At 38.6% G+C, this 22,141-nt stretch overlaps 2 protein-coding genes across 2 annotated transcripts; one reads left to right on the top strand and one right to left on the bottom strand.

The window, feature by feature from the left end:
• Positions 1–159: 159 nt before the first annotated feature.
• tmprss4b (transmembrane serine protease 4b) lies at positions 160–6,444 on the bottom strand. The gene is made up of 12 exons (XM_026921758.3): positions 6,361–6,444; positions 6,090–6,223; positions 5,377–5,529; positions 5,104–5,230; positions 4,474–4,596; positions 4,356–4,399; positions 3,862–4,024; positions 3,015–3,181; positions 2,568–2,663; positions 2,045–2,187; positions 1,251–1,400; positions 160–587 (listed from the first exon to the last, which is right to left on the bottom strand). The coding sequence occupies exons 2-12, from the start codon at positions 6,214–6,216 to the stop codon at positions 576–578; spliced, it is 1,305 nt and encodes a 434-aa protein (XP_026777559.3). The 5' UTR covers positions 6,217–6,223; positions 6,361–6,444; the 3' UTR covers positions 160–575.
• A 2,785-nt stretch (positions 6,445–9,229) lies between these two features.
• On the top strand, positions 9,230–19,551 carry tmprss13b (transmembrane serine protease 13b). Its single transcript, XM_026921752.3, has 13 exons — positions 9,230–9,503; positions 12,965–13,145; positions 13,490–13,603; positions 13,691–13,804; positions 13,908–14,034; positions 14,946–15,041; positions 15,730–15,773; positions 15,856–16,018; positions 16,578–16,756; positions 16,856–16,954; positions 17,139–17,275; positions 17,526–17,681; positions 18,854–19,551. Exons 1-13 carry the CDS (start codon positions 9,477–9,479, stop codon positions 18,866–18,868), a joined length of 1,452 nt encoding a protein of 483 aa, XP_026777553.3. The 5' UTR covers positions 9,230–9,476; the 3' UTR covers positions 18,869–19,551.
• The last annotated feature ends 2,590 nt before the right edge of the window (positions 19,552–22,141 follow it).

The following is a 22,141-nucleotide window of genomic DNA, read 5'->3' as shown; positions in this document are numbered from 1 at the left end:
TGTCTGGTTTTTACTCAATTTACTCAATTCACTATTAAAAACATGTGGTGCAACCATACACCACTGCTTTAACCCATTTACCCATTGTTTATTTTAAACTAATTGATTTTTTTCTGAATCCCACCAATTGCACAGGACCCAAGAAAAAGAAAATGTAGATATAATTCCTTAAATCTCTTTATTGATATTTATTTATAAGTTTCCAGTATGACAGTGATAAAACACAAAGCATGGCACAATTTTGATCTCTATATCAAATACAACACCGATCCAAACACTAAAATAGTTACAATTAAAAAAAAAAGTGCCCAAATTTGCCTAATACTACTTTAAAATATATAAAGAGAGCTACCACATGGCCCAATAAACATGATCTCATTTCTATCATGCTAAATGGTACCCAGAGGCCCAGTAATTTATAATTTAGAATATAATTCTGATGTTAGCAAAGATTTAACTATACAGGTACAGCCATTTTTGTGTTAAAAAAAAAAAATCTGTGTGAAATGGTCTTGATGCGTCATTAGGTCTGAAATGGTCTTGATGCATCTCCAGGCTTCCACTGCATGGGATTCTTAAGGGTATTTCTGCAAAGGGAAAACACAAATCAGCAGGTGATGTTTCAGTTATTTCATTTCAAATCTGAGGCATATTCATATTCACATTCACATATTGAAAAAAATTTCATGTAACTGAGAATCCACCATGTGTAAACTCCTCTGTCCTGAAGATGTCTGAAAATGTAAAGTTACAGCTTAAACATTTCCTTACAGAAAACTTCACCGTATCAACAATTACACACTGTTTATGTAGAGAGTGTGATTATATTCAGAGCTGCTGTCATAGAAAATCAATCAACACCTTCTGACCAATCAGATATGAGAATTTAGAAGCATTGTGGTCTAAAAAAACGAACATTATTTAAAAATTTACTAATGAAGTGTCCATCATTCCTGAATAATATAATAAACAGTTAACTGTAAGAGTTGTGATGATAATGACATTATGCATTACGAAGTGTTAGTTTTTAAGAATATGAGATGTTCAAATATAGATAAAAAGTCCATACAAAGATTTCTCAAGCAGGAAAAAAAAGAACAGAGTTTTTATGTAATCTTTTAATAAAATGACATAATAATAATAATGTTTGGACCTTGCTGTAAATATTTTACCAAGTTCATGTAATTAAGGAAGACTAGACCTTCTTCACACACACACACACACACACACACACACACACACACTCTCACATTCATGATGCTGTAAATCCAGTTCAGTAGCTGTCTGACATCGGTGTAAACTCCAGGTCGGCCTTTACGGGCACAGCCGCCTCCCCAGCTCACCACACCCACCAACTGCCACCGGGACGACTGGAACACCAGCGGACCCCCGCTATCCCCCTACAGAGAGAGCAAGATGGGAAAAAACCCAATCCAGTCAGTAAAGGATTCATTATGTTTCAGAATGTAATCAGTGTCTTTGTATGTGTGTTCATTATGCCAGCTTGGAGATGACGCCAACATGGGGCAATTATTATAACTACTTATGGCAAGTTACCAGATCCTCCACAAACTTCTAAACAAGGCTACATAAGAATCTACTTAAGGAATAAAACACTCTGCGTCATGCTTCTCTAGGAAAATAATCAATGATGAGTAACAGTAACACCACCCTTAAGTTGATTATTTACATATAGCAGCACATCCTGAAGTATTTTATTCCGCCACAGCAATTTGCCAAAAACATACATTTTATCCATTTATAGTTAAATTTAATGTTGTGGAACGTCCATTAAATAAGGTAGTTCCTGTTATCACTTGCGTTATAGCAGCTACAAACAGTCATTCCCTCACTAGCCTCTTTTTTCTCCCTCTCAAAATTAAGACAAAACAACACAAAAAAAACAAACAAAAAAAAAACAGCTTGCTATGTTACCACAAAGTGTACACTCCTCTGTCCTGAAGAATTTCCCCATGTTCACCACCATCTTCTGACCAATCAGATTAGAGAATTCAGTCCTCTGGTATGAAGAAGAATTTATCACCTGACAGGAATCTACTCCTCCTTTCAGAAAGCCAGCGCACAGCATTCTGGGAGTGATGGCAGAACCGTAGATGGATGCATTGGAACATACGGACCTGTCAATCAAAGGAACCGTGGCTTTCTGCAGAACATTTGACAGCTGGCCTGAGAGTGTGATGGACAGTGAGGGAGGACATTTTCAGAGAATTAATTAAATCATTTTTACATTTTAATTCTCACATGATTAAACTGAAAATAAAGGAGCAGTCTTACACAGAGGTCATTATGCAACTCTACATCATTGCATATGAGAAAGCCGTTCATGAGAGCATATCCAACAAAAATCTGAGTTTTAATGAATAAATCTTAAATGTGGAACAGCTAGCATAATTATCTTTGCTGAATGCTAACTAGCCCTCACAATGTATTCTTAAACATAATTTGAAAAGCCTGTTTTAAAAAAAGTCCCAGATTGTATATATCCTAAAACATATCATTTTTTTCCCATATGGAAATGAGCTGTCTGTTTAGCTCCACCCACTTACCATTCTCTTGTAATACACCCCATCCAGTTACAACAAGTTCGTCCCCCGCTTTGATTGACAGCTGGTATGGGGGCAGGCAGACTGGATGGATGGAGGCTGCAGGAAGAAATGGGAAGTTGTTTTTAACTCAATAAATAGTTAAGCTTGCACATTCCTTTTTAAAGCAGAATTTGAATTTGGAATAACAAGGCAGCTAAATAATGTTAATATTGGTTTGTGCAAATTTACAACTTGGTGTAAATGTTTAGCTGGAGCTATCTTCTTCTTTTTTTTTTTAATTTCTACCCAATTTTCTATCAGTTGTAGCCAGCCCCTACCTACTATTTGTTCTTGAAATTCTCGAAAATGAAACACACTGATGTAGGAGCCAGAAAACAAAATAACCAGCTATTAACGATATCCAGTGAAACTACTACAAACAGATGGATGAAGTGATGGAAGCTACACCTCCAGGAATAACATCAGAGGCGAGTCGGACCATGGCAATGTCGTAGTCATGTGTGGCAGATTTGTAAGCTTGGTTTAGCAGGATGCTTTCCACTGACACAGCCCCAGATGAGGTTATATAGGTTTGGCCTAAAACCACACTCCACTGGCTCAGTTCTTTGGTTCTTCTGAAACACGAGAGAGAAAGAGAGCAAAATGAACACATCGTAACTGAGACCAAGTTATCAGTAACTTCTATGCAGTTGTATGTACATGTGATTGGAACATAATGATAATGTGATCATTCTAAAGAGATACAAATGCAGATGTGAATAGGAGGCGCACAGTTTATTATTATTATTATTATTATTATTATTATTATTTTTAGAAAGCTTGCCAGAAAGGTTTACAGGGCTTGGGGTTGAGACTGGGACTGGGACCCTGTGGGACGCAACAGAAAAGTCACACAAACAGAAGGTTTTTTTTTTTTTGTTTTTTTTTTAAAACAAAGACCATTTACAGCATTTATTCATCCTCAGTAACTGCCTGGTCAGGGTCGTGCTGGTTTCAATTAGGCTACTCGCTTGTTTTCTATTTTGGGAACCGACTAAATTTGTTAGAAAATCTCACGGGCAGGTACAGCCAAAAATAAGTTGAATTAAAAAATGTCCAGTTTGAGGGACTTTCAGACCCAGGATTTCACAAACCAGGATGATACTGCTGACATTTCTACCTCCCCCCATAATAATGTGTAGGCCACACCCACTTTGGGATTAAATCCCTCTACAAATACAGATATTTGAAGCACTAGTGTCATCCTAGTTTACATGTACAACCGTGTGCGAGTGTGTGTGTATCATATACACACCCAGTGAAACAGTGAGCAGCGCTGATTATCCATCGTGTCGAGATTAGCGATCCTCCACACGCATGCTGCCCGTCCCAGCGCAAACTAACCTGCCATGGCCATGACTCTACTGTTGTATCCGTACCACCAACGATCCGATCTTCACCAACCACCTCACCACAGTCTGCACGCACACACACACACACACACACACACACACACACACACACACACACACACACACACACACACACACTGTGGCCTTCTCTTGGTGTACGGAAGACTATTGCCAGGTGAGTTGATTATCACCTCCAACTATATAAATTAAATAAATTACAGTCTGTCCTTGGTTTGAGTTTTAACTTCAAACCTGACACACACACACACATCCACACACACATCCACACACACATCCACACACACATCCACACACACATCCACACACACATCCACACACACATCCACACACACATCCACACACACATCCACACACACATCCACACACACTTACTCACCTGAGCAAGACAGCGATATTACTGAGCCGGAGACACACTGATCTCTGAAAGAGCACACCATATTAACACCAACACTCTGAATGTGGATAATTAAAGTAAGAGGTAAAATTTGCTTTACCTCATACTGAGTATATTCTGAAGGTTTGCACTTGCTTCTTGGCCTTCGTTATTGACGAAACTGAACGCAGACTGTAGGTCAGGATGTAGACTCCGCACGGGCACTTGTATACTCCGTGGGCTCCTATGGCAAACCAGGATAGGACACAAATTTACACTCATGCATCAGAAAGTTTCAAACTCAAGCAAACACCCCCCGTTAGCCAGCAGCCGACTGTCATGAGTTCTCTAGCTAAACAACTGCTGACTACTGGGTAAAGATGCAAATTCCACAATGAGGATTATGAGCTGACTTTCATCCATCATCCAGCTCAAAGGAGTCAGACTTCTTTTGTGTCTCGAGTTGGAACGTCAGGACTTTTGACGTATCTGATCTGGCGTACAACATATACATACAAATTTTCCCACCAATTCTGACCTGACAGACGGTCTGTTACCATTACAGGAATGTCAGACCTTTTTTTTGTCCACTGACTTAATAGCACGAACACAACAGCAGCATGCAGCAGAAGGTACTTCATTTCTGTTTTGTATAGGATTTGAGTCACACGCCTGTATTTTGTGTATTTGTATGACTTGGATAGCCAATCTTTAGCATAACACAAGCATGTGTGGTTGCTTGTGTACTTACTGTGTATAACCCAGTTGCTGGCAGGCTAATCGAGTGTGTTGGGTTCTCCAGTTGTCTGCACATACAGTGCTCCATGTTTCGCCGTTAACAAAAACCTGCAAAATCAAACTCTCACCTATCAATCTCACTACACACACACACGCACACACACACACACAGAGGGACACATGTATGATAGTATGATAGTAGATAGTATGATACATACACACACCTGGATACACCTGGTGTGCATTCTTTAGACCTGTTTTCCCATGTTTGGGTGTGAGCGTGTACCTGGATATGTGGTGTTGGTCCTCAGCCTGGACACACAGTTGAGCTCGTCCTCTCCAGCTTCACAGTCGAACTTCCCATCACATGCATTTACAATGGGAATGAACACCAGCGACTCAGCGCAGAAGTAAAGCTTTGAGTTTATGTGTCTGACGACTGAGAGAAAATAAGCGAGATAGAAAGATGGACAAACTGCGTTACATTTTAGCTTCATCTATGAACGGACATATTTCAACGCTTTTCTGCAATGCTTTAAGTAAGGACTAAAACATGTTAGAGGTGTACAGTTATAGGAAAATAATCAGTGATATTTGCGTGATTGAAGTGCAGTTACTGTTCCCACCCTGAAGTTGATGATTTTCTTACAACAGCACATTCAGAAGTACTTTATTTTTCATTTTTTATTTTGCAGTTTTTTTAGTTAAAGGATGTCGTAGCATTTTAAATCTGTTTATAGCTACATTTATAGCAACAGCATCTCATGTTTTTCCTGACAAAAAAGGGTTATACATGGTAAGTGAATGCACACACACTACCACACACACTTATGGCCTTATATCCTGGACCATACTGAATACATAAAGCAGTGAATACATACAATGTATAATTGATAAACATCTTGAGCTACAAGAACATAACCAAAATTACCAACTGATCCTTTACCACTGTGGGATTAGGTGATATTTTGACATTATATTTGGTGTGAATATTCTTACTGTAGTGTAGTCCCAGTGCCAGGATGACTAACGTCAGCAGCACACAGCAGATGATGATCAGAGCAAACCTCAGCCTCTTCTTCCTCTCTGTCTGCAAATTTGATAACCTCCTCGACTGCAGAGGCATGGCCACACTGCATGTGTGTGTGTGTGTGTGTGTGTGTTACAGAAACATCAAAATGTCCAATCACTTAAAATGCAGAAACATCTGCAATTCTGTCATTCTCATTCCCATGTGTGTATGGCGAGTGTGTAGATCTGCAACACTCACCTTTACCTTTTTTTTTTTTTTTTTTTTTTTTTTTTGTGTTTTAGTTTCTGTGCACGTATCTAAGTATGTATAGGTGTGTGTTGGATAGAGCATGTGCACCACAGCATGTCTTCCTGAAAGACACCCTTGACCAATGAGAATGCATGGATTATGTATGACATCACCTGTCCATAGGTGTTCTGAATAAGACTTGATGAACTGAAGCTGGTTCTAATGGTTAATTTGAGATGAGCCACCTTTTCAAAAGGTGTTAGTGAGACCTACATTTCTTTAAGATTCCTTACCAGTAGCTATACTAGTATCCCAGTGCATTTAATTCAGTTAAAATGGAGACCTGCAAAGATCAAGTGTAATAAAAAGCAAATCAAATCCAAGATCTGGCCTTTAAAGCCGAATATCTATTTATCAGACTATTAATAAAAAGGTTTTGCCCCTTAGATGGTTGTGTATCGTATCCAAATAATTGCGGCTATGAAGAAGAAGCCAATTTTTTGGACATCAAATATAAATATAAACTAATAAAAGTCTGTCAATCTTTAATTAATAAAAAATTGTACTTGTTGGCAGATTGTTGTGGTAAATGAAGAGTAAAACACTTTGGAGTGTGCTATTAAAGGAAAATAATCAACAACAGGGTTGTTTGCTGTGACCCCATGTGAAGAGTTATACTTTTTATCCATTTATAGTTGCATTTAATGTTGTGGAACACCCATGAAACAAGTTCCTGTTCTCATTTACTGCTATAGCAGCTACAAACAGTCGTTCCCTGACCAAATTACAAAAACAAGAGACTTTTCCTGTTGGAACACTTGGTGACGCTGACACTGGAGACTCCTTTCATACATCTACTTATGGAAAACATAACCATATTAACAATCAAACACTTAAATGACAGCACATTATTAATCTTTTTATTATTGCATGAAGTGTTCACTGTACAAGTCCCTGTGATTGAGCTGTTACTATAGAAACGATAGCATGTTAGAATAAAGGAATAAAGCAACGAAGCTGTGCATGTCTTTACCACACCAGTAGATGGCAGCACATATAAATTCTGGGTGTTTGTGTGCATTAATGACTTTATGTCAGGATTAAAATGCACATGCACAGCTACGATTACTCATATGAAAATCACTAGGAGTTAAAAGAATTTTTAGAAAAGATGACGTGATGATATGCGTTCGCCTGGAAGCAAAACTTCACTTCAAACTTTCAGTGACTCCTTCCCTCACTAGATAAGAGAAAGATGACAGTAAATATGACCCTGGAGTTCATGCTCTCATATTAAACAAAAATTGTTCAGGAACACGGTGATACTGCCCTTTTAATGAGGCCTAGCTGAAGAAGTAACAGCGGCCCCCATGTTTTTGCTGACGGCACATCTGAGCGTTGGGAGAGATATCAAAGAACCGGTCTAACATCAGAGAAACCCATCTGTATTCTGTGTTCCATGTGACTGAGGAAAATATTGGTAGGCATGCAAGTGTGTACACGTATGTTTCAAACAAAAGCAGTTCGTCTTTAGCTAGAGGCTGTCTGTCTTTCTTGTTCAAACCGAGGCAGCAATAGCACTTTTTTTGTTGAACTGTTGAACTCGAAATATTTGATAGCAGTTTATTTAATCACATTCAACAGGTAAATTCTTTTCAATGCAGAATGTCAGGAAACTTTCATCCACACCTATCTAAGTAATAAAAGTCATTCATGTAGCATAATCAGCTTCTTTCAGTCTGAAGAAGTGCGTCTGTGAAGTCTTGTTGAATTCTGGATTCTGATTGGTCAGGAGGAGTTGATTCATTTTCTATAACTGTTCTAATACTTTATTGTTTCCAGAGTAACAGCTCATTCACAGTGACTTGTACAGTAGACACTCTACATAATCGAAATCTAACAATAAACAAATTGTTATTTAACAAATATGTCAAATAATTCATATTGTGACGTTTTCTGTATTTAGATGTTTAATTGACATGGAAGGAGTCTCCAGTGTCAGCACTTTGTAACAGTCTGAGGTTAAAACTGTAACTTCAACTTTTCCAACCTTTTCAGGACAGAGAAGTTTATGCTCTGAAATAACATGACAAGTTTTATTAACTTCAAAAGAGAAAAAAGAGAGGCTGGTGATGGCGGGATTGTTTATAGCTGCTACAATGTGAGAGAACTTGATTTATGTTCGTTCCACCACATTAAATGTAGCTAGAAACGGATAGAAAGTACCTGGAATTGTTGGCTAATTGCTGAAGTATAAGGAAATTAGAACAATCCAGGATGCGCTGTTATAGGAAAATAACTTTGGGGTGGTAACAGTAACTCTGCTTCCTCACACCATCTTGTCATTGAGAATTTGCCTATAATAGCACCACAAGGTGTGTTTTATGTAACTTAAATAATCTGCCCATTTTTAGATTAGAATCAACTTTATTGTCACTGTGCAGAGTACAAGTACAGAGCCAGTGAAATGCAGTTTTCGCATATCCCAGCTTGCTAGGAAGCTGGGGTCAGAGCGCAGGGTCAGCCAAGATACAGCGTCCCTGGAGCAGATGTGGTTAAGGTGCTTGCTCAAGTGCCCAACAGCAGCAGATTAACAGTGCTCGCGCTTGAACCCCTGACCTTCCAAGCAGTAACCATTAACCATTCAGCCACCACTGCCCATGTAGTGTATGTACTTAACAAGTTAATTAGTGATCTGAATAATAAATATTCAGATAAATAGTAATATTAACAATAAATATTCAGATGTTAGTCATTAGTTCGCTGAGTGTTTTACTGTGGTGGTGTGGGCCGTCAATAAAAACAGGTCGCTTCTGGGCGGAGGCATGTGTGTGGGCACGCCTTCTCATTGATTTTTGCAGATTAAAGCAAACTTTGTGACCACACGCTGCTTGTCCAACCAGTCCAACGAGACAGAGGGACAATGTCAGAGGGAGAAAAGCAGGATAATTAAGGAAGCATTGGCTCTGTTGTAATGATGATGGTTGACACTGTGAAGTAAATGAGAGGGCAGAGAGCAGTAAAGGGAGAGAGAGAGAGAGAGAGAGAGAGAGAAAGTGAGAGAATATTTAATGTGAAGCAGGATCGGATTTGGTCTTCCTTTCCATTTTTTTTTAAACTTGCTGATGGAGAACACAGAAGCCGACATAGAGGTATATCACTTATAATAATAATAATAATTATATATATATATGCAAGGTGCATCTCTGAAGTACTTATTAATCCATTGTGTTATTATTATTATTATTATTATTGTTATTATTGCAGGTTCAATGTGTCGTATGTATGAAAATGCCTAGTCTAAAGGAAGCCTTTGGAATTTTTAACAAGGATGCACATTTTGGACAAACCATTTACTGTCATTTGAATTTAATCAAATATTTCTATACTGCTGTTTTTATAGAAAGATTCCTTTTCCATCTCTCAAAATATAGTACAATGCAGGTTTAAATATACAAATGCCAAGCTATTGGTGTCTTTTAAAACATGTATATGTTTAGGAGTTTTTAGGCTGTACTTGTGGTGCTGTAATTCAACACGGCCCTCAGGTAGAGGCAGATATTGTGACGTGTTATGCTGGTACAGCTTTGTCAAAAAAACAGAACATAGCAAAAGCTACTTACCACAGTTACTGCTGAAGAGGTAAAAGCTATCAGGTAAAGCCTTAGAGTTTTATAAAACAGCTAAAGATAAGCAGTATTAGGAGGATACTCTTGGGATTCATGCATCTATTTATTTTAATAGGCAAAAAAAGATAAAATAAGTTGAGTTACAAGAGAGTTGCAATCTTTCCTCTCATTTTCCCTCATCATACAAAAAGTCAGGGTTAGTACCAAAAAATAAAAAAATAAATAAAAAGACTACAAATGTATATGTTTCAAGACAATTTCATTTTTCCCCATCATCAGGGTCATTGTTTTGTAAAAATGTTTCCATTTGGAAAACAACAATAAAGTTGTTAACAATAAAAAAAAAAAAGTGCAAAGATTTTGCAAATAAAATATAAATGTGACTAGCTTAGCAAACCAAAACAATAGCAGTTAAGCAGTTAGCTCTGCTATCTTGCTTGCTAGCGTTGTCACAAGTGTTCATCTACATATTAAAGGCTAGAATACATGAGAATTCATTGACATTATTTTAAAATTAGGTCATTCTTTCATGTATGATTGCTTAGAATTTCTTACTATTTCCTTTGCTAGCTTGTAAACATTCATGGCTGCTAGTGTTTCATGCTAGCAAGAAAGGAAATCGGTTGTGGCTTTCAGATTGAGCACATCTCCTCAGATATAGAGATTAAATATAGAATTTCCAAAGTTAGCTAGCTGATATTAGAAATGTCCTAAAATAAAGATAGCTAGCTAATCTTGGAAAAATCCATTGGAGTCACTGACTGTTGTTTCTTGTGTCTAAGTTTTTGTAGAAGCATGTACTTACTACAGAGCTGTAAACTCCAGCTCTGGTGTGTAAAGGTGTGTTAGGCGAGCAAAATTTGTTTGCTCATATCAAATCAAATTTTGAGGTGTGTCACCGGCTTAGAAAATGGTAACCTGCTATGAATCTTCACATTGTCTCAGGTACAGAGGAAATAAAAGTCTGAAAAGTCTGATACTGGCTTGTTTTATTGTTAGTAATCACACTGGGGTGTGCATATGTGAGCAAAAAATAACTCAGTCACACCTTTGTGCATTGTTACTGTAAACATGTACACACATTACCTCAAGTGTGATACAGTATAATACCGGTTTGTTTATTTCCACATCAAAACCAGACCCATGTAACCTCACACTGGCAATGTCAGTAGTGATATCATAGCTTATATCATAGTTTATTGTGTTACGAGAGATGGCTGGTGCAGATTGAAAGATTGTGAATACAAATTCACACACTCACAATCTATGGTCTGCAGCTGGAGGACAATAATCAACGGCAGGGTGGTGTGATGAAGCGAGGTGACTGTTACCACCCTGATTATTTTCCAATAACACAACATCCTTCTTGTACCATAGCAATTTGCCAATGGTTACAATTTACTTATTCATTGAAGAACGACACATTCTACTTTTTATCCATTTATAGTTACTTCTAATGTTGTGGATTGTCCGAAACTAGTTACATTATAGCGGCTATAAACAGTCGTTCCATCAACAGTGGTACTGGAACTCTGTGGAATGTTATTTAGTTTATTTATAATGGGGGAAAAATGGACATTCATACCTTTACAGATTTGGTACATTTTTCTAAAATCTTCAAGAAGTCTGTAATCTGTCTGGAATGGACCAGAGTTTGTAAGGCTAAATAGAAAATCCAAGCATTTTCCAGTTATTTTTTCAGAATTAAGTCAGTTTCAAGTTTTGAAAGTTTTAGAAATCAAGCAATTTTTTGGACTTTCAATCACTTGTACACAAAACTTATACTAAGGAAAAAGTGTTGGGTGAAAAGGTATGTGTTTAAGACTCTTAAAATGTAGTCACAATGTTTCTGTGGATGGAATGGGGCTATGGCATTACAGATCTGATCTAACTGATTTCAGTCTGATCTTAGGTTCTTAGGCAGCACCGGTAGACCAGTATTGGCAGACCTTAGAGTTCGAGCAGGGGTTTAAGGCTGTAGGAGCTCAGAGAAATAAGCTGGGTGATGCCATGTACTACTTTGTTCCTCAGTTTAAGAATACCTAAGTTCCTCAGTTGTGCCATCAAAACAGCTCTGACCTGTCGAGGCATGGACTCCACAAGACCTCTGAAGGTGTGCTGTGGTATCTGGCACCAAGATGTTAACAGCAGATCCTTTAAGTCCTGGAAGTTGAGGGATGGGACCTCCATGGATCGGACTTGTTTGTCCAGCACATCCCACAGATGCTCGATCAGATTGAGATCTGGGGAATTTGGAGGTCAAGTCAACACCTTGAACTCTTCATCAAACCATTCCTGAAAATTTTTACAGTGTGGCAGGGTGCACTATCCTGCTGAAAGAGGCCACTGCCATTAGGGAATACTGTTGCCATGAATGGGTGCATTAACTTTTTCAGCAATTTGTGCTACAGTAGGTCTTTTGTGGGATCAGATCAGACTGGCTAGTCTTCGCTCCCCACACGCATCGCTGAGCTTTGGGTGCCCATGACCCTGTCACCGGTTCACCAGTTGTCCTTCCTTGGACCATTTTTGGTGGATACTAACTACAAGACCTGCCTTTTTGGAGATGATCTGGCCCAGTCGTCTAGCCACTGCAGTTTGGCCCTTGTCAAAGTTGCTCAGATCCTACACTCGCCCATTTATCCTGCTTCTGACACAACAATTTCAAGGACTGACTGTTCACTTGCTGCCTATAATTTATATTAATTGATGTTATTCACTTCACATGTCAGTGGTTTTAATGTTATGGCTGATTGGTGTATATGTGCAGCACTCATATTGGCGTCTTTTAACAGAATTTGAATTTTCTTTAGATAAAAATGTCTTCCAGATGAATGTAAAAGATGATTGTAATGTAAAATATAAAGAATTCTTCCAACTCATCCAATTGGATGGCAAAATATACTAAGGTTGTATCAGTTTGAAATACTACTACTAGAGCATCATATAAAGTTTAAAACAGTTTTTTTTTTTAATTTCCTCAGCATGGTGAGAGCCCCCCACCGTACTACTTGGTGGTGAAGCCCAGTGATCCCCCTCCTCCATATACAAGGGTCCAGCCATTACCGGGCACCCCTCCAGTTGTCCCCTACTACATCAACCAACCTCTTCCTCAAGTACTTGCTCCTCATGTGCCTCAACGTATTATCACTACCACACAACAAGGTCAGCCAGGTTGTACACAACCTTGAACACAAGCACAATGAAAAAAAATGTGTGAATCATAAAGCAATGCATCATGAATTGCCATATGGATTGAATAGGTGGATGGATGGATGGATGGATATAAGTGGATGAATTGAATGGAAAGGTAGATTGAATGGATAGATGGATTGAGTGGGTGTTCGGATGAATGGATGGATGGATAGATGTCCAAACAATGGACAGATGGCCCAATCTTACTTAATAACCCTAAGTAATGAACAGCATTCAACATTTTCCATAGTGGGCTGAAATGCTGCATTTCATTATGTTCTTTTTTCAATAATGTAATCCATCCCTCTTTACAGACCAGAGGCAGAGCAGACTGGTGGTGACACGGCACAAAAAAGCTTGCTGCTATGGAGGCTCAGGAGGCTCTATCCTTATTTTAGTTCTCATTGGAATTGCAGTCTGGTTGGGAGGTATAAAAACATTTAATTACATCATACTATATATATATAGGGTAAAGACCATGCTGTTCTTTAATATTGATAACCTGTGTTCTGTAGTACGATATGGCATGTCATTGATGTCCAGAGGGAAGTCGGACATATGCCCACCCAATACCGTCGTCTGTGATGGACACAACGATTGCCAACAGGGCAGCGACGAGACAATCTGCGGTCAGTCTCAATCAAACTGTAACCATAAATCAGAGGCATAACATATCAATATCAGGTGTTATCACGAGAAAGCTGAAAGATGTGAATGTGCTTGTCTTCACAGTGAGGTTTGGAGAAAGAAATGAACTGCAGGTCATGACCTCAAACTCCAACGGCTTCCTTCCCATCTGCTATGCTGACTGGAATCAGAACCTGTCTACCCAGACCTGTCAACAGCTCGGGTTCAGAGGGTGTGTGAAATATAAATATGTTTATGTATATGTATATGGCAATTGTATTTCAGGTGGCATGGTGGAGTTGCAGCCTCTCAGCTCCAGGGTCGCTGGTTCAATCCTGAGCTTGGGTTACTGTCTGCGTGGAGTTTCTGTGCATGTTTCGTCTGTGTGTATCCCCTGGGTTCTCTAGTTTCCTCCCAAAAGCATAACAGTAGGTGGTTATGGGTGTGAGTGAGTGAGTGAGCGAATGATTGAGCATGATTGGGGACGGTGTCTCCCTCTGGTGGCCAATGGACAAATAGTTTTGAGACCTTACATGATATCCTAAAGTTCTATTAACACCATTTACTACAACATTAACCAACCATCACAGTTAACATTAACCAATCATTAAATGCTAGATTAACGTCAATAAAAAAAAAAATTAACACATGTTCTAATGGTGCTAATCTAAATAACGCATCATTCCCTAATGTTTATTTAATGCATAAATAATAATTAAAAAAAAAACTCTGCATGATATAAATGTCAGCTTACTGATGGATGATAATAAACTGAACTCAGGTCTCAAGGTGTAAATATTGGCACCTACAGTTAAGCTTTACTTAGGAATTTTGCCAGTTAACCACTGCAAAAATATTAATTACATTAAGGCTTACTGGAGTCTTATTGGTAATTATTAACGTATGTGTACACATATATGAAATAAACATTATTAGCATTAAATAATTGATTGGTTAACATGTGTGGTTTATTACACACTCATTATACACTAAAAGTATGAGTATATATTCTTACTAGCTGTTAGTTAGGAGCAGCAGAATAATGGAGCTATAAAAATGCAGCAGACGTTAATCTCTGTGTGTGTATGTGTGTGTGTGTGTGTGTGTGTGTGTGTGTGTGTGTGTGTGTGTGATGTTCTACAGAAGTTACCAGTACGGAGCCATAAGATCAACCTCAACATCATTTCTCTTTGTGAGCTCTCAATCTTCAGACACCATACAGGGAAAGCTTAAAGTCAGGTAAGAGCTATAGAGATGAAATTTGTAGAAACTAGTTTGACTCTAAACATGTACAACTGAAACTAGTAAGCCATAGTTGCTAAACTGTATCAATTTGTTGATTATTTTCCAAAAACGGCATGTCCCAAAAGTGTTTTATTCCTCTTATACCACAGCATTTTACTAAGTATTACATTTTTAGTAATTAAAAAAAGACACATATTATTTATCCATTTAGAATTACTTTCAAACAAGTTAGTTCCTGTAATCACTTATGTACAGCAACTATAAAACAGCCGTTCCCTCCCAAACTTCTCTTTTTCTCTCTGTCTTGAAGTTAATTAAATGAAAAAATTGCAGTTTGTCATGTTACTGAGAAATGGCAAAGGATAAACTTTGTTAATACTTTGTTTGTTATTAGTCTTCGATTTTGTGGTCTGTCTGTCACACAAGTCCCTCGGTTTTTACTATAGAGAAGATAACACATTAGAACGAGTGCATTAATATAAACCTGTGATTGAAATCCAGCCAACACTACTGTCAGAGATAATTGAATGAAAAATTAATCAACATCTTCTGAAATATCAGAATCCAGAATTCAACAGCGCTGTGGTATAATACTGTTTCATCAACCATAGCCAGATCAGGACGCATCATTTTAATTGCATGTACACATGTTTAACTGCCTCGTCTCCCATGTTTCTGGCAGCACATCATGTCCTGGTCAAAAGACAGCATCTCTCCGATGCAGTGGTGAGAGTTTTGTTATGAAAGCTCTTACAGCCTTATTACACTTCTGTGTATGTGTATTTCTAAAAACATTCATGTCATTCAGACTGCGGGCGTCCAAAGACCAGCTCGCGGATCATTGGAGGAAATGTGGCGGCTCCAGGCCAGTGGCCGTGGCAGGTCAGCCTGCATTTCAAAGGTTCTCATGTGTGCGGAGGGTCAGTGGTGTCGCAGGATTTCATAGTGAGTGCTGCACACTGCTTTCCCAGGTATGAAGTAGTGGTAGATCGATCAACTGAATGGATGGATGGAGGGGTGGATGGATTGACTGAATGGGTAAATACATGGATGGATGGATGATTGATAGACTAAATGGATGGATGGATGTTTGGAAGGATGGATCGATCAACTGAATGGATTGATTGAATGAATGGGTGAGTATATGGTTGGATGGATGGATGGATGGATGGTGGGATGATTGGACTGAATAGGTAGAAGAATGGTAGATGGATGGATGGCTATATCAACTGAATGAATGGTGGATGGATGGGTGGATAGATAAATGGATAGAATGAATGAGAGATGGATAGATAGATGGAATGATGGATGGACTGAATGGACAGATGAATGGATGGATGCGTGAAATAAATAAAGGAATGAGCAGATGTATAAGGAAGAGTCTGACTGATCCATTCTACTGAATGAGTGATATTGAATAATTCTAATGGACGAATAGAAAGAAGGATGAATACGCAGGGTCCATTAAAAGAACAAATGCTTATGAAGAATAGATGGATGAAATGATGCTCTATTTTTCCATCCTTTCAGCAACCCAGCTTCCTGGCAGTTGCCTGTTAACTGGCGTGTGTACCTGGGTGTGGAATCACAGTACATGCTTCCACCACCTCATTACGTAGCTCACATCATTATACACGAGCTCTACAACCCGCACACACACGACAACGACATCGCGCTGCTCAAACTCACCAAGCCCATCAACTTCACTGGTCAGTACAGTCACACACACACATACACACACATACACACATTGCACAATCTGTGTACTAAAAGTGTGTACTGATTGTGTGTCCAAACTGCTGTTGTAGGTACGGTCCAGCCTGTATGTCTCCCTACATATGACCAAGTTGTTTCTGCAGACACACAATGCTGGACAACAGGATTCGGAATAACACAAGAAGGAGAAAGTATGTGTGTGTGTGTGTGTGTATGTGTGTGTGTATGTGTATTAAGACATGCACTATAAGTGAAGAGTCAATAGTAAATTAATGTATTGTGCTCTTGTGCATGTGTATAGTTATGAATGAAATTCAAGCTTAATGTATTTGTGTGTGTGTGTGTGTGTGTGTGTGTGTCTGTGTGTGTCCACAGCCCTTGGTTCCAGTCAGCTCATGGAGGTAGCAGTAGATATCATTGACAGACCTTTGTGTGACAACGCCTACAAAGGACTCATCACTAATGACATGCTGTGTGCAGGAGATATGAATGGGGGGAGAGATGCCTGTCAGGTGACACACACACACACACACACACACACACACACACACACACCTTTTGTGAGGACCATTTTGTTCCTCATGAAAGTCTATAGAAACATCTCTCCATGTGTCTCTCTCTATTCCTCTTGCTCTCCCTATGTCCCTATGTCTTCTTCTGTTCCTCTTTTCGCTCTCATTCTGTCTGTCTCTTTGCCCATTCCTCTCTCTCTCTCTCTCTCTCTCTCTCTTTCTCACTCTCTCTGTCCATGTCTCTCTACAGGGTGACAGTGGAGGTCCTCTAGTGTGTCAGGAGGGCGATGGCCGCTGGTATCTCTATGGCGTGACGAGCTGGGGGAGTGGGTGTGGCCGCGTGAACAGCCCGGGTGTCTACAGCAATGTGCACAGCCTTCTCTCATGGATCCACAGCAATATGGAGGTAAACACACACACACACATACATGTACATGCATAAACACAATCAGTATGAAGAATTATTGCACAAACACCCCAATGTATATAAAATATTAGGGGAACCAAAGTTTTTCAACCAGTTCATTGATTGAATTTCATAGCAATCATAGCATTTAGTTGGCTAACTTATAAGATTTTGACTGTTAGATGAACATGTCTTTGGTACTATGGTCCTGATTCAGGCACAGAGAGATAGTATCTCCATTTCCAGCGTTTGAATTATGCCAAACCTCCCAGGCATTCCACCAGGAGGCGATGTTGCACAGAAAAGGACTGTTGAGATAAACTTAGATAAGAAATTGTAGATTCTAGATCTTCTATATGGATGGTAAGGACTGGAAAATGACGCTTCCAGCCACGCTTGATGCTTATAGCCACGCCCCCACATGGCTGTGTTTGGACAGTGATTGCATTTCAGTGTGGCACGACTGCAACACACATTCATCTCTGTCACAATGTCAATATTTAATTCTTAAAAATGCAACCCACTGCTGATTTTTTGCTGAAGGTTTGCTTTTCAGTTTGGCATATCGCCCTTGTGACAGCACTGAAAAAAGCAACACTCCATTTCAAGTTTTTTTTCTCCCCAGAGGGTTTGCGTTTCTATTTGGTGCAGAATCTTCTCCATAGCTGTGGATGTTACATACACTTGGAGGATTAAAAAAACTAGATTGCATATCAGTGCCAAAACATCACAACAGCGTCTGTCAGGTTTCCAAGTCGTCCAGTAAAATGTTTAGCAACTTTATTACATATTTGTCTTCGCAGCAACACGTTAAACACACAGATGAATGTTGCTAGTATCTCTTTGTTTACTCCAAGTGAAAACTATGACCTTATGTTCAAAACTAATCACTAATCAAGAAGATCCAGAAGATGGCTTAAGACTTTTCGACAAGTTTGAAGGTTATATAGGTTTTCCATTTCCAATTCAAACACTAACCATAAGAGAAACTGGTTAGTAGTTACTCAAAAACTATGTGTGATTTAAGTTTGTTCTTAAAGATTTAAGTTGAACTTTTTTCATAAGTTGAACTGTAGCTTCACTGTAGTTATTAGAGTAATATACTTTACGTTCAATAACTGAGTAATTCAAAATACTACTATATTTTTCATCCTTCTGTCTGTTTCTAACAGCAAGACAGACCATGAGCACTGTGCTGTCTGAATGCACTTTACTACATCTGCAGCGGGAAGCACAAGCCTCCGCTGACATCGCTTGACATCACCACCTTCATCATGTTAGGATTTCGTCCTTTTTCCCCCCATCACGTTTGTGCACTTTAGTTCTGACCGGAGCTGTGTTTTGTTCACTTATCATCAGGGATTGTTTTCATTTCAGTTCTCTTTTGCACATGCATTAAGATGTGTCACATTGTGTTGTTTGCACTCTGGTGTTTGTAAGTCAGGTTGAAAAAAAAAGCTTCTAAGTAAAAAGAGGCTTCTTGAATATTATGGTTTATCCATGAGTACACAAATGCCATCATTGTATGTACTGGCTGTAAGGCACCTCCCACATGAACCTTTGATTGGCTGACAGGTGATGTGGTCTCCCCTGATTGGGTCAAAAATTGTTTTTAGAAGACTACGGACCTTCCTTGGGTCTGCCGTTGACTTGCTCTGTGGTTCCACTGGTGTCCTCTAGTGCCACAACACCACTTTGGAGTACATCTTAACTTAATAAAAGAATGAAAAGTTGTAGAACTCATCTTGAATTCTTTTGTACAATGGAACTGAATTGCCATTCAAACATTTCAGTTATGCAGTTACTTCATTAGCACTGTGATTGTGAGAGGCTGTGCACTCTAAACACTAAATAAAGATTTTCATTCTAACCTTGTGACCTGAAGTGTTTTATTTCATTTATACAACAACAATTAGCCAACAGTTACAATCTTTTATTAACTATCAAATGACACAGCATATTTTTTTTTATCCATTTATAGTTACATTTAACATTGTGGAATGGTGATACTGCTATCATGTACATTATAGCAGCTATAAACAGTCATTCCCTCGCCAGCTGCTCATTAAAAATGCAGCTTGTCACGTTACCAAGAAACCGGAAAGTGCAAAGCTGTCAGGCCTGATGATTTTCCCATCTTGGAAAACTTAAAGTTACATACACTAGCATACTACGTCGTACATTCAGCAGCAAGTAGGAGCTGGAAGTTTCCATCATTTTCCAGCATCTAGAATTTGAAGTTTGTGTATCTATACATCTCTGTTGTCTAAGTACTGTCTATTTCAACATCACTCTGGTGATGGATATAACAGACATGATTAAAATACAGATATTTATACCTGACATTTCATCGTCCATAAATTTAGCATATCATTTTGTACCCAGAACCCATTACCTCCTAACAGCCCTTTCTGTATTCTCCAGTGAGTCGCTTTGGTGTAAGTGACTTGTTAACTCTCCTGTGGGCTACAATAACTCAGCCAGGCTTTAAACAGCTCTGTTCCTGTACGGCCATTACATAAAACATCAGCGGGCTAATGAGGCCTGTGCAGGTGTGTGTTTTACTCAAATATCTTTACATCCAGAGTGCTTGTAGCCTGAAGGTCCACATTGTCACATGTCTTCGGCATGGTCATGAGTTTAAATCCACTTAATAATGTTAATAATGTTTTGCTGTTGCCATTAAGTTGCTCAGCAACTGGACTTAATATCCAGTAAAATGCTCTGGGCAAAAGTCTCAGCTAAATGACATTTTGAGTTTACACAAGTAAGTAAGTGTATGTATGAAACCATGTCATTTGTGTTGCACTCATATTACACTTTCAAATATGTATGTAAAGTAAGTGGACATTTTTAAACACAAGTAGAGTGCTCTTCACAACAGCCTATGTGCATTTTCCCAATAAACAACTTAAATAATTATTAAAAACCTACAGAATTTACAACATTGCTTCCTGTCCCAGCCCACCATAACTACACCTTAACCTTCAAATGTATTCATTAAAATGCTTCAGGAAGTCATATTATATTTGCATTTTACATCTCAAACATAAAACACCATTTTCTACAAGTTGATAATTACACGTTTAGTTCATTCGCTCAACCCGGATACCTGAACACGCTCACCCCTGTGAAATATCTGGAATATTTCACAAGTCATATGTTCCGCAGAAACTTCCATCATCCAAATTTCCTGATCATAGGAAGAAGAAAGTTTCTTTCAAAATTTCAAATTTCTCTCACTGATTTTTTTTTTTTTTAACATTTTCAGCGATATTGAATGACAAGGTCACTTTGATAGGTTAAAATTAAATTATTATTAATAAAAAAAAAGTAAATCAGATAAATAGAATGTTCTCATTCCCTTGGCATGGACTCTAGTTAAACACATTTTTTGTATTTGCTAAAAAAAAAAATAATAATAATAATTACAATTACAATTGCAATATAATTTTACTCATTTAAGAATAAAAATGCAGACTGTCCTTAAAGAAACCTTGCATAATGAGAGATTGTTGCCTTGCTGCCTGTTTTTTTACAATTACTTATTAAAAGTTATGTTAAGAATGTCTTACTTTCATCATTGTAATGTAGTGATATGACGTATGGGCTGTTTGCTGGCAAGGCTGTTTCTTACTATAAGCAGTATAAGCAGTCACTTAGGGCCCCCAGACCACCAGGGGGCACCAGGATTTTTTAAATAGATATGCAAAAAAAAAAAAGAAAAAAAAAAAAAAAGCACACCATTGTCATTTGGCAAAAGGGTTTATGTATCAGCCAGTCAGATGGGGCCACGTTGTGATGTGTGCTTAAGACCTTGAACTACTGATCAGAAGGTGATGAGTTCAAACCCCAGCACTGCCAAGCTGCCACTGTTGGGCCCTTGAGCAAGGCCCATAACCCTCAACTGCTCACATGTACAAATGTGATAAATGTAAGTTGCTCTGGATGCCAAGTGCCATAAATGTAAATGTCAGAAGATTGTGGGGAAATATGAAGTGTTCAAGTAAAAAGTAGAAGAGGAGAAATGGATGCAAATGTGATTAGATGTAGTCACTTTGCTTCCATTTGTTGATGTAATTAAAATGGTAAAAATTAGTGGCTAGCTAGCTAGTATCAAGAGTAAGAGGCGATAGGCTAAAGCATGTTAATTGCTAGCTTGTTACCACTAGCTATGACAACAGTAGCCTGACGAAGATAATCACCACTCAGGCTGTCGAAACACTAATCATCTACAATTCCTTTCAGCACTATAGCATCTCAGACGATCACAAACAATGAAGAAACGGCCCTGCCATATCAATGATGTCACATTATAGTCATTTTTCTTTTAACAGACAATGTGTGTTGTATGATGACGCAATATCACGTGAGCAAGAGTGCTGTGGTACTGAATATTAGCACGGCTGTCGATACCAAGCCACAGGTAATCACAACCGTGCTGATATTCAGTACAACAG

Source organism: Pangasianodon hypophthalmus, chromosome 27 (genome assembly GCF_027358585.1).
Source record: "Pangasianodon hypophthalmus isolate fPanHyp1 chromosome 27, fPanHyp1.pri, whole genome shotgun sequence".
NCBI classification, from domain to species: domain Eukaryota; kingdom Metazoa; phylum Chordata; class Actinopteri; order Siluriformes; family Pangasiidae; genus Pangasianodon; species Pangasianodon hypophthalmus.
The sequence above is the reverse complement of the archived record's forward strand: the minus strand, read 5'-3'. Positions and strand labels throughout refer to the sequence as shown.

What these genes read in the sequence shown, in the direction of transcription:
- tmprss4b (XM_026921758.3), bottom strand. Translation starts at nt 6,216, where the DNA reads ATGCCTCTGCAGTCGAGGAGGTTATCAAATTTGCAGACAGAGAGGAAG. An exon ending in CAGAATATACTCAGTATGAG is followed by an intron (nt 4,400 to 4,473) that starts GTAAAGCAAATT and finishes GTGCTCTTTCAG; the next exon opens with AGATCAGTGTGTCTCCGGCT. An exon ending in GGGTGTATTACAAGAGAATG is followed by an intron (nt 2,188 to 2,567) that starts GTAAGTGGGTGG and finishes TCACACTCTCAG; the next exon opens with GCCAGCTGTCAAATGTTCTG.
- tmprss13b (XM_026921752.3), top strand. Translation starts at nt 9,477, where the DNA reads ATGGAGAACACAGAAGCCGACATAGAG. An exon ending in TATCACTACCACACAACAAG is followed by an intron (nt 13,146 to 13,489) that starts GTCAGCCAGGTT and finishes CCCTCTTTACAG; the next exon opens with ACCAGAGGCAGAGCAGACTG. An exon ending in AATAACACAAGAAGGAGAAA is followed by an intron (nt 16,955 to 17,138) that starts GTATGTGTGTGT and finishes GTGTGTCCACAG; the next exon opens with CCCTTGGTTCCAGTCAGCTC.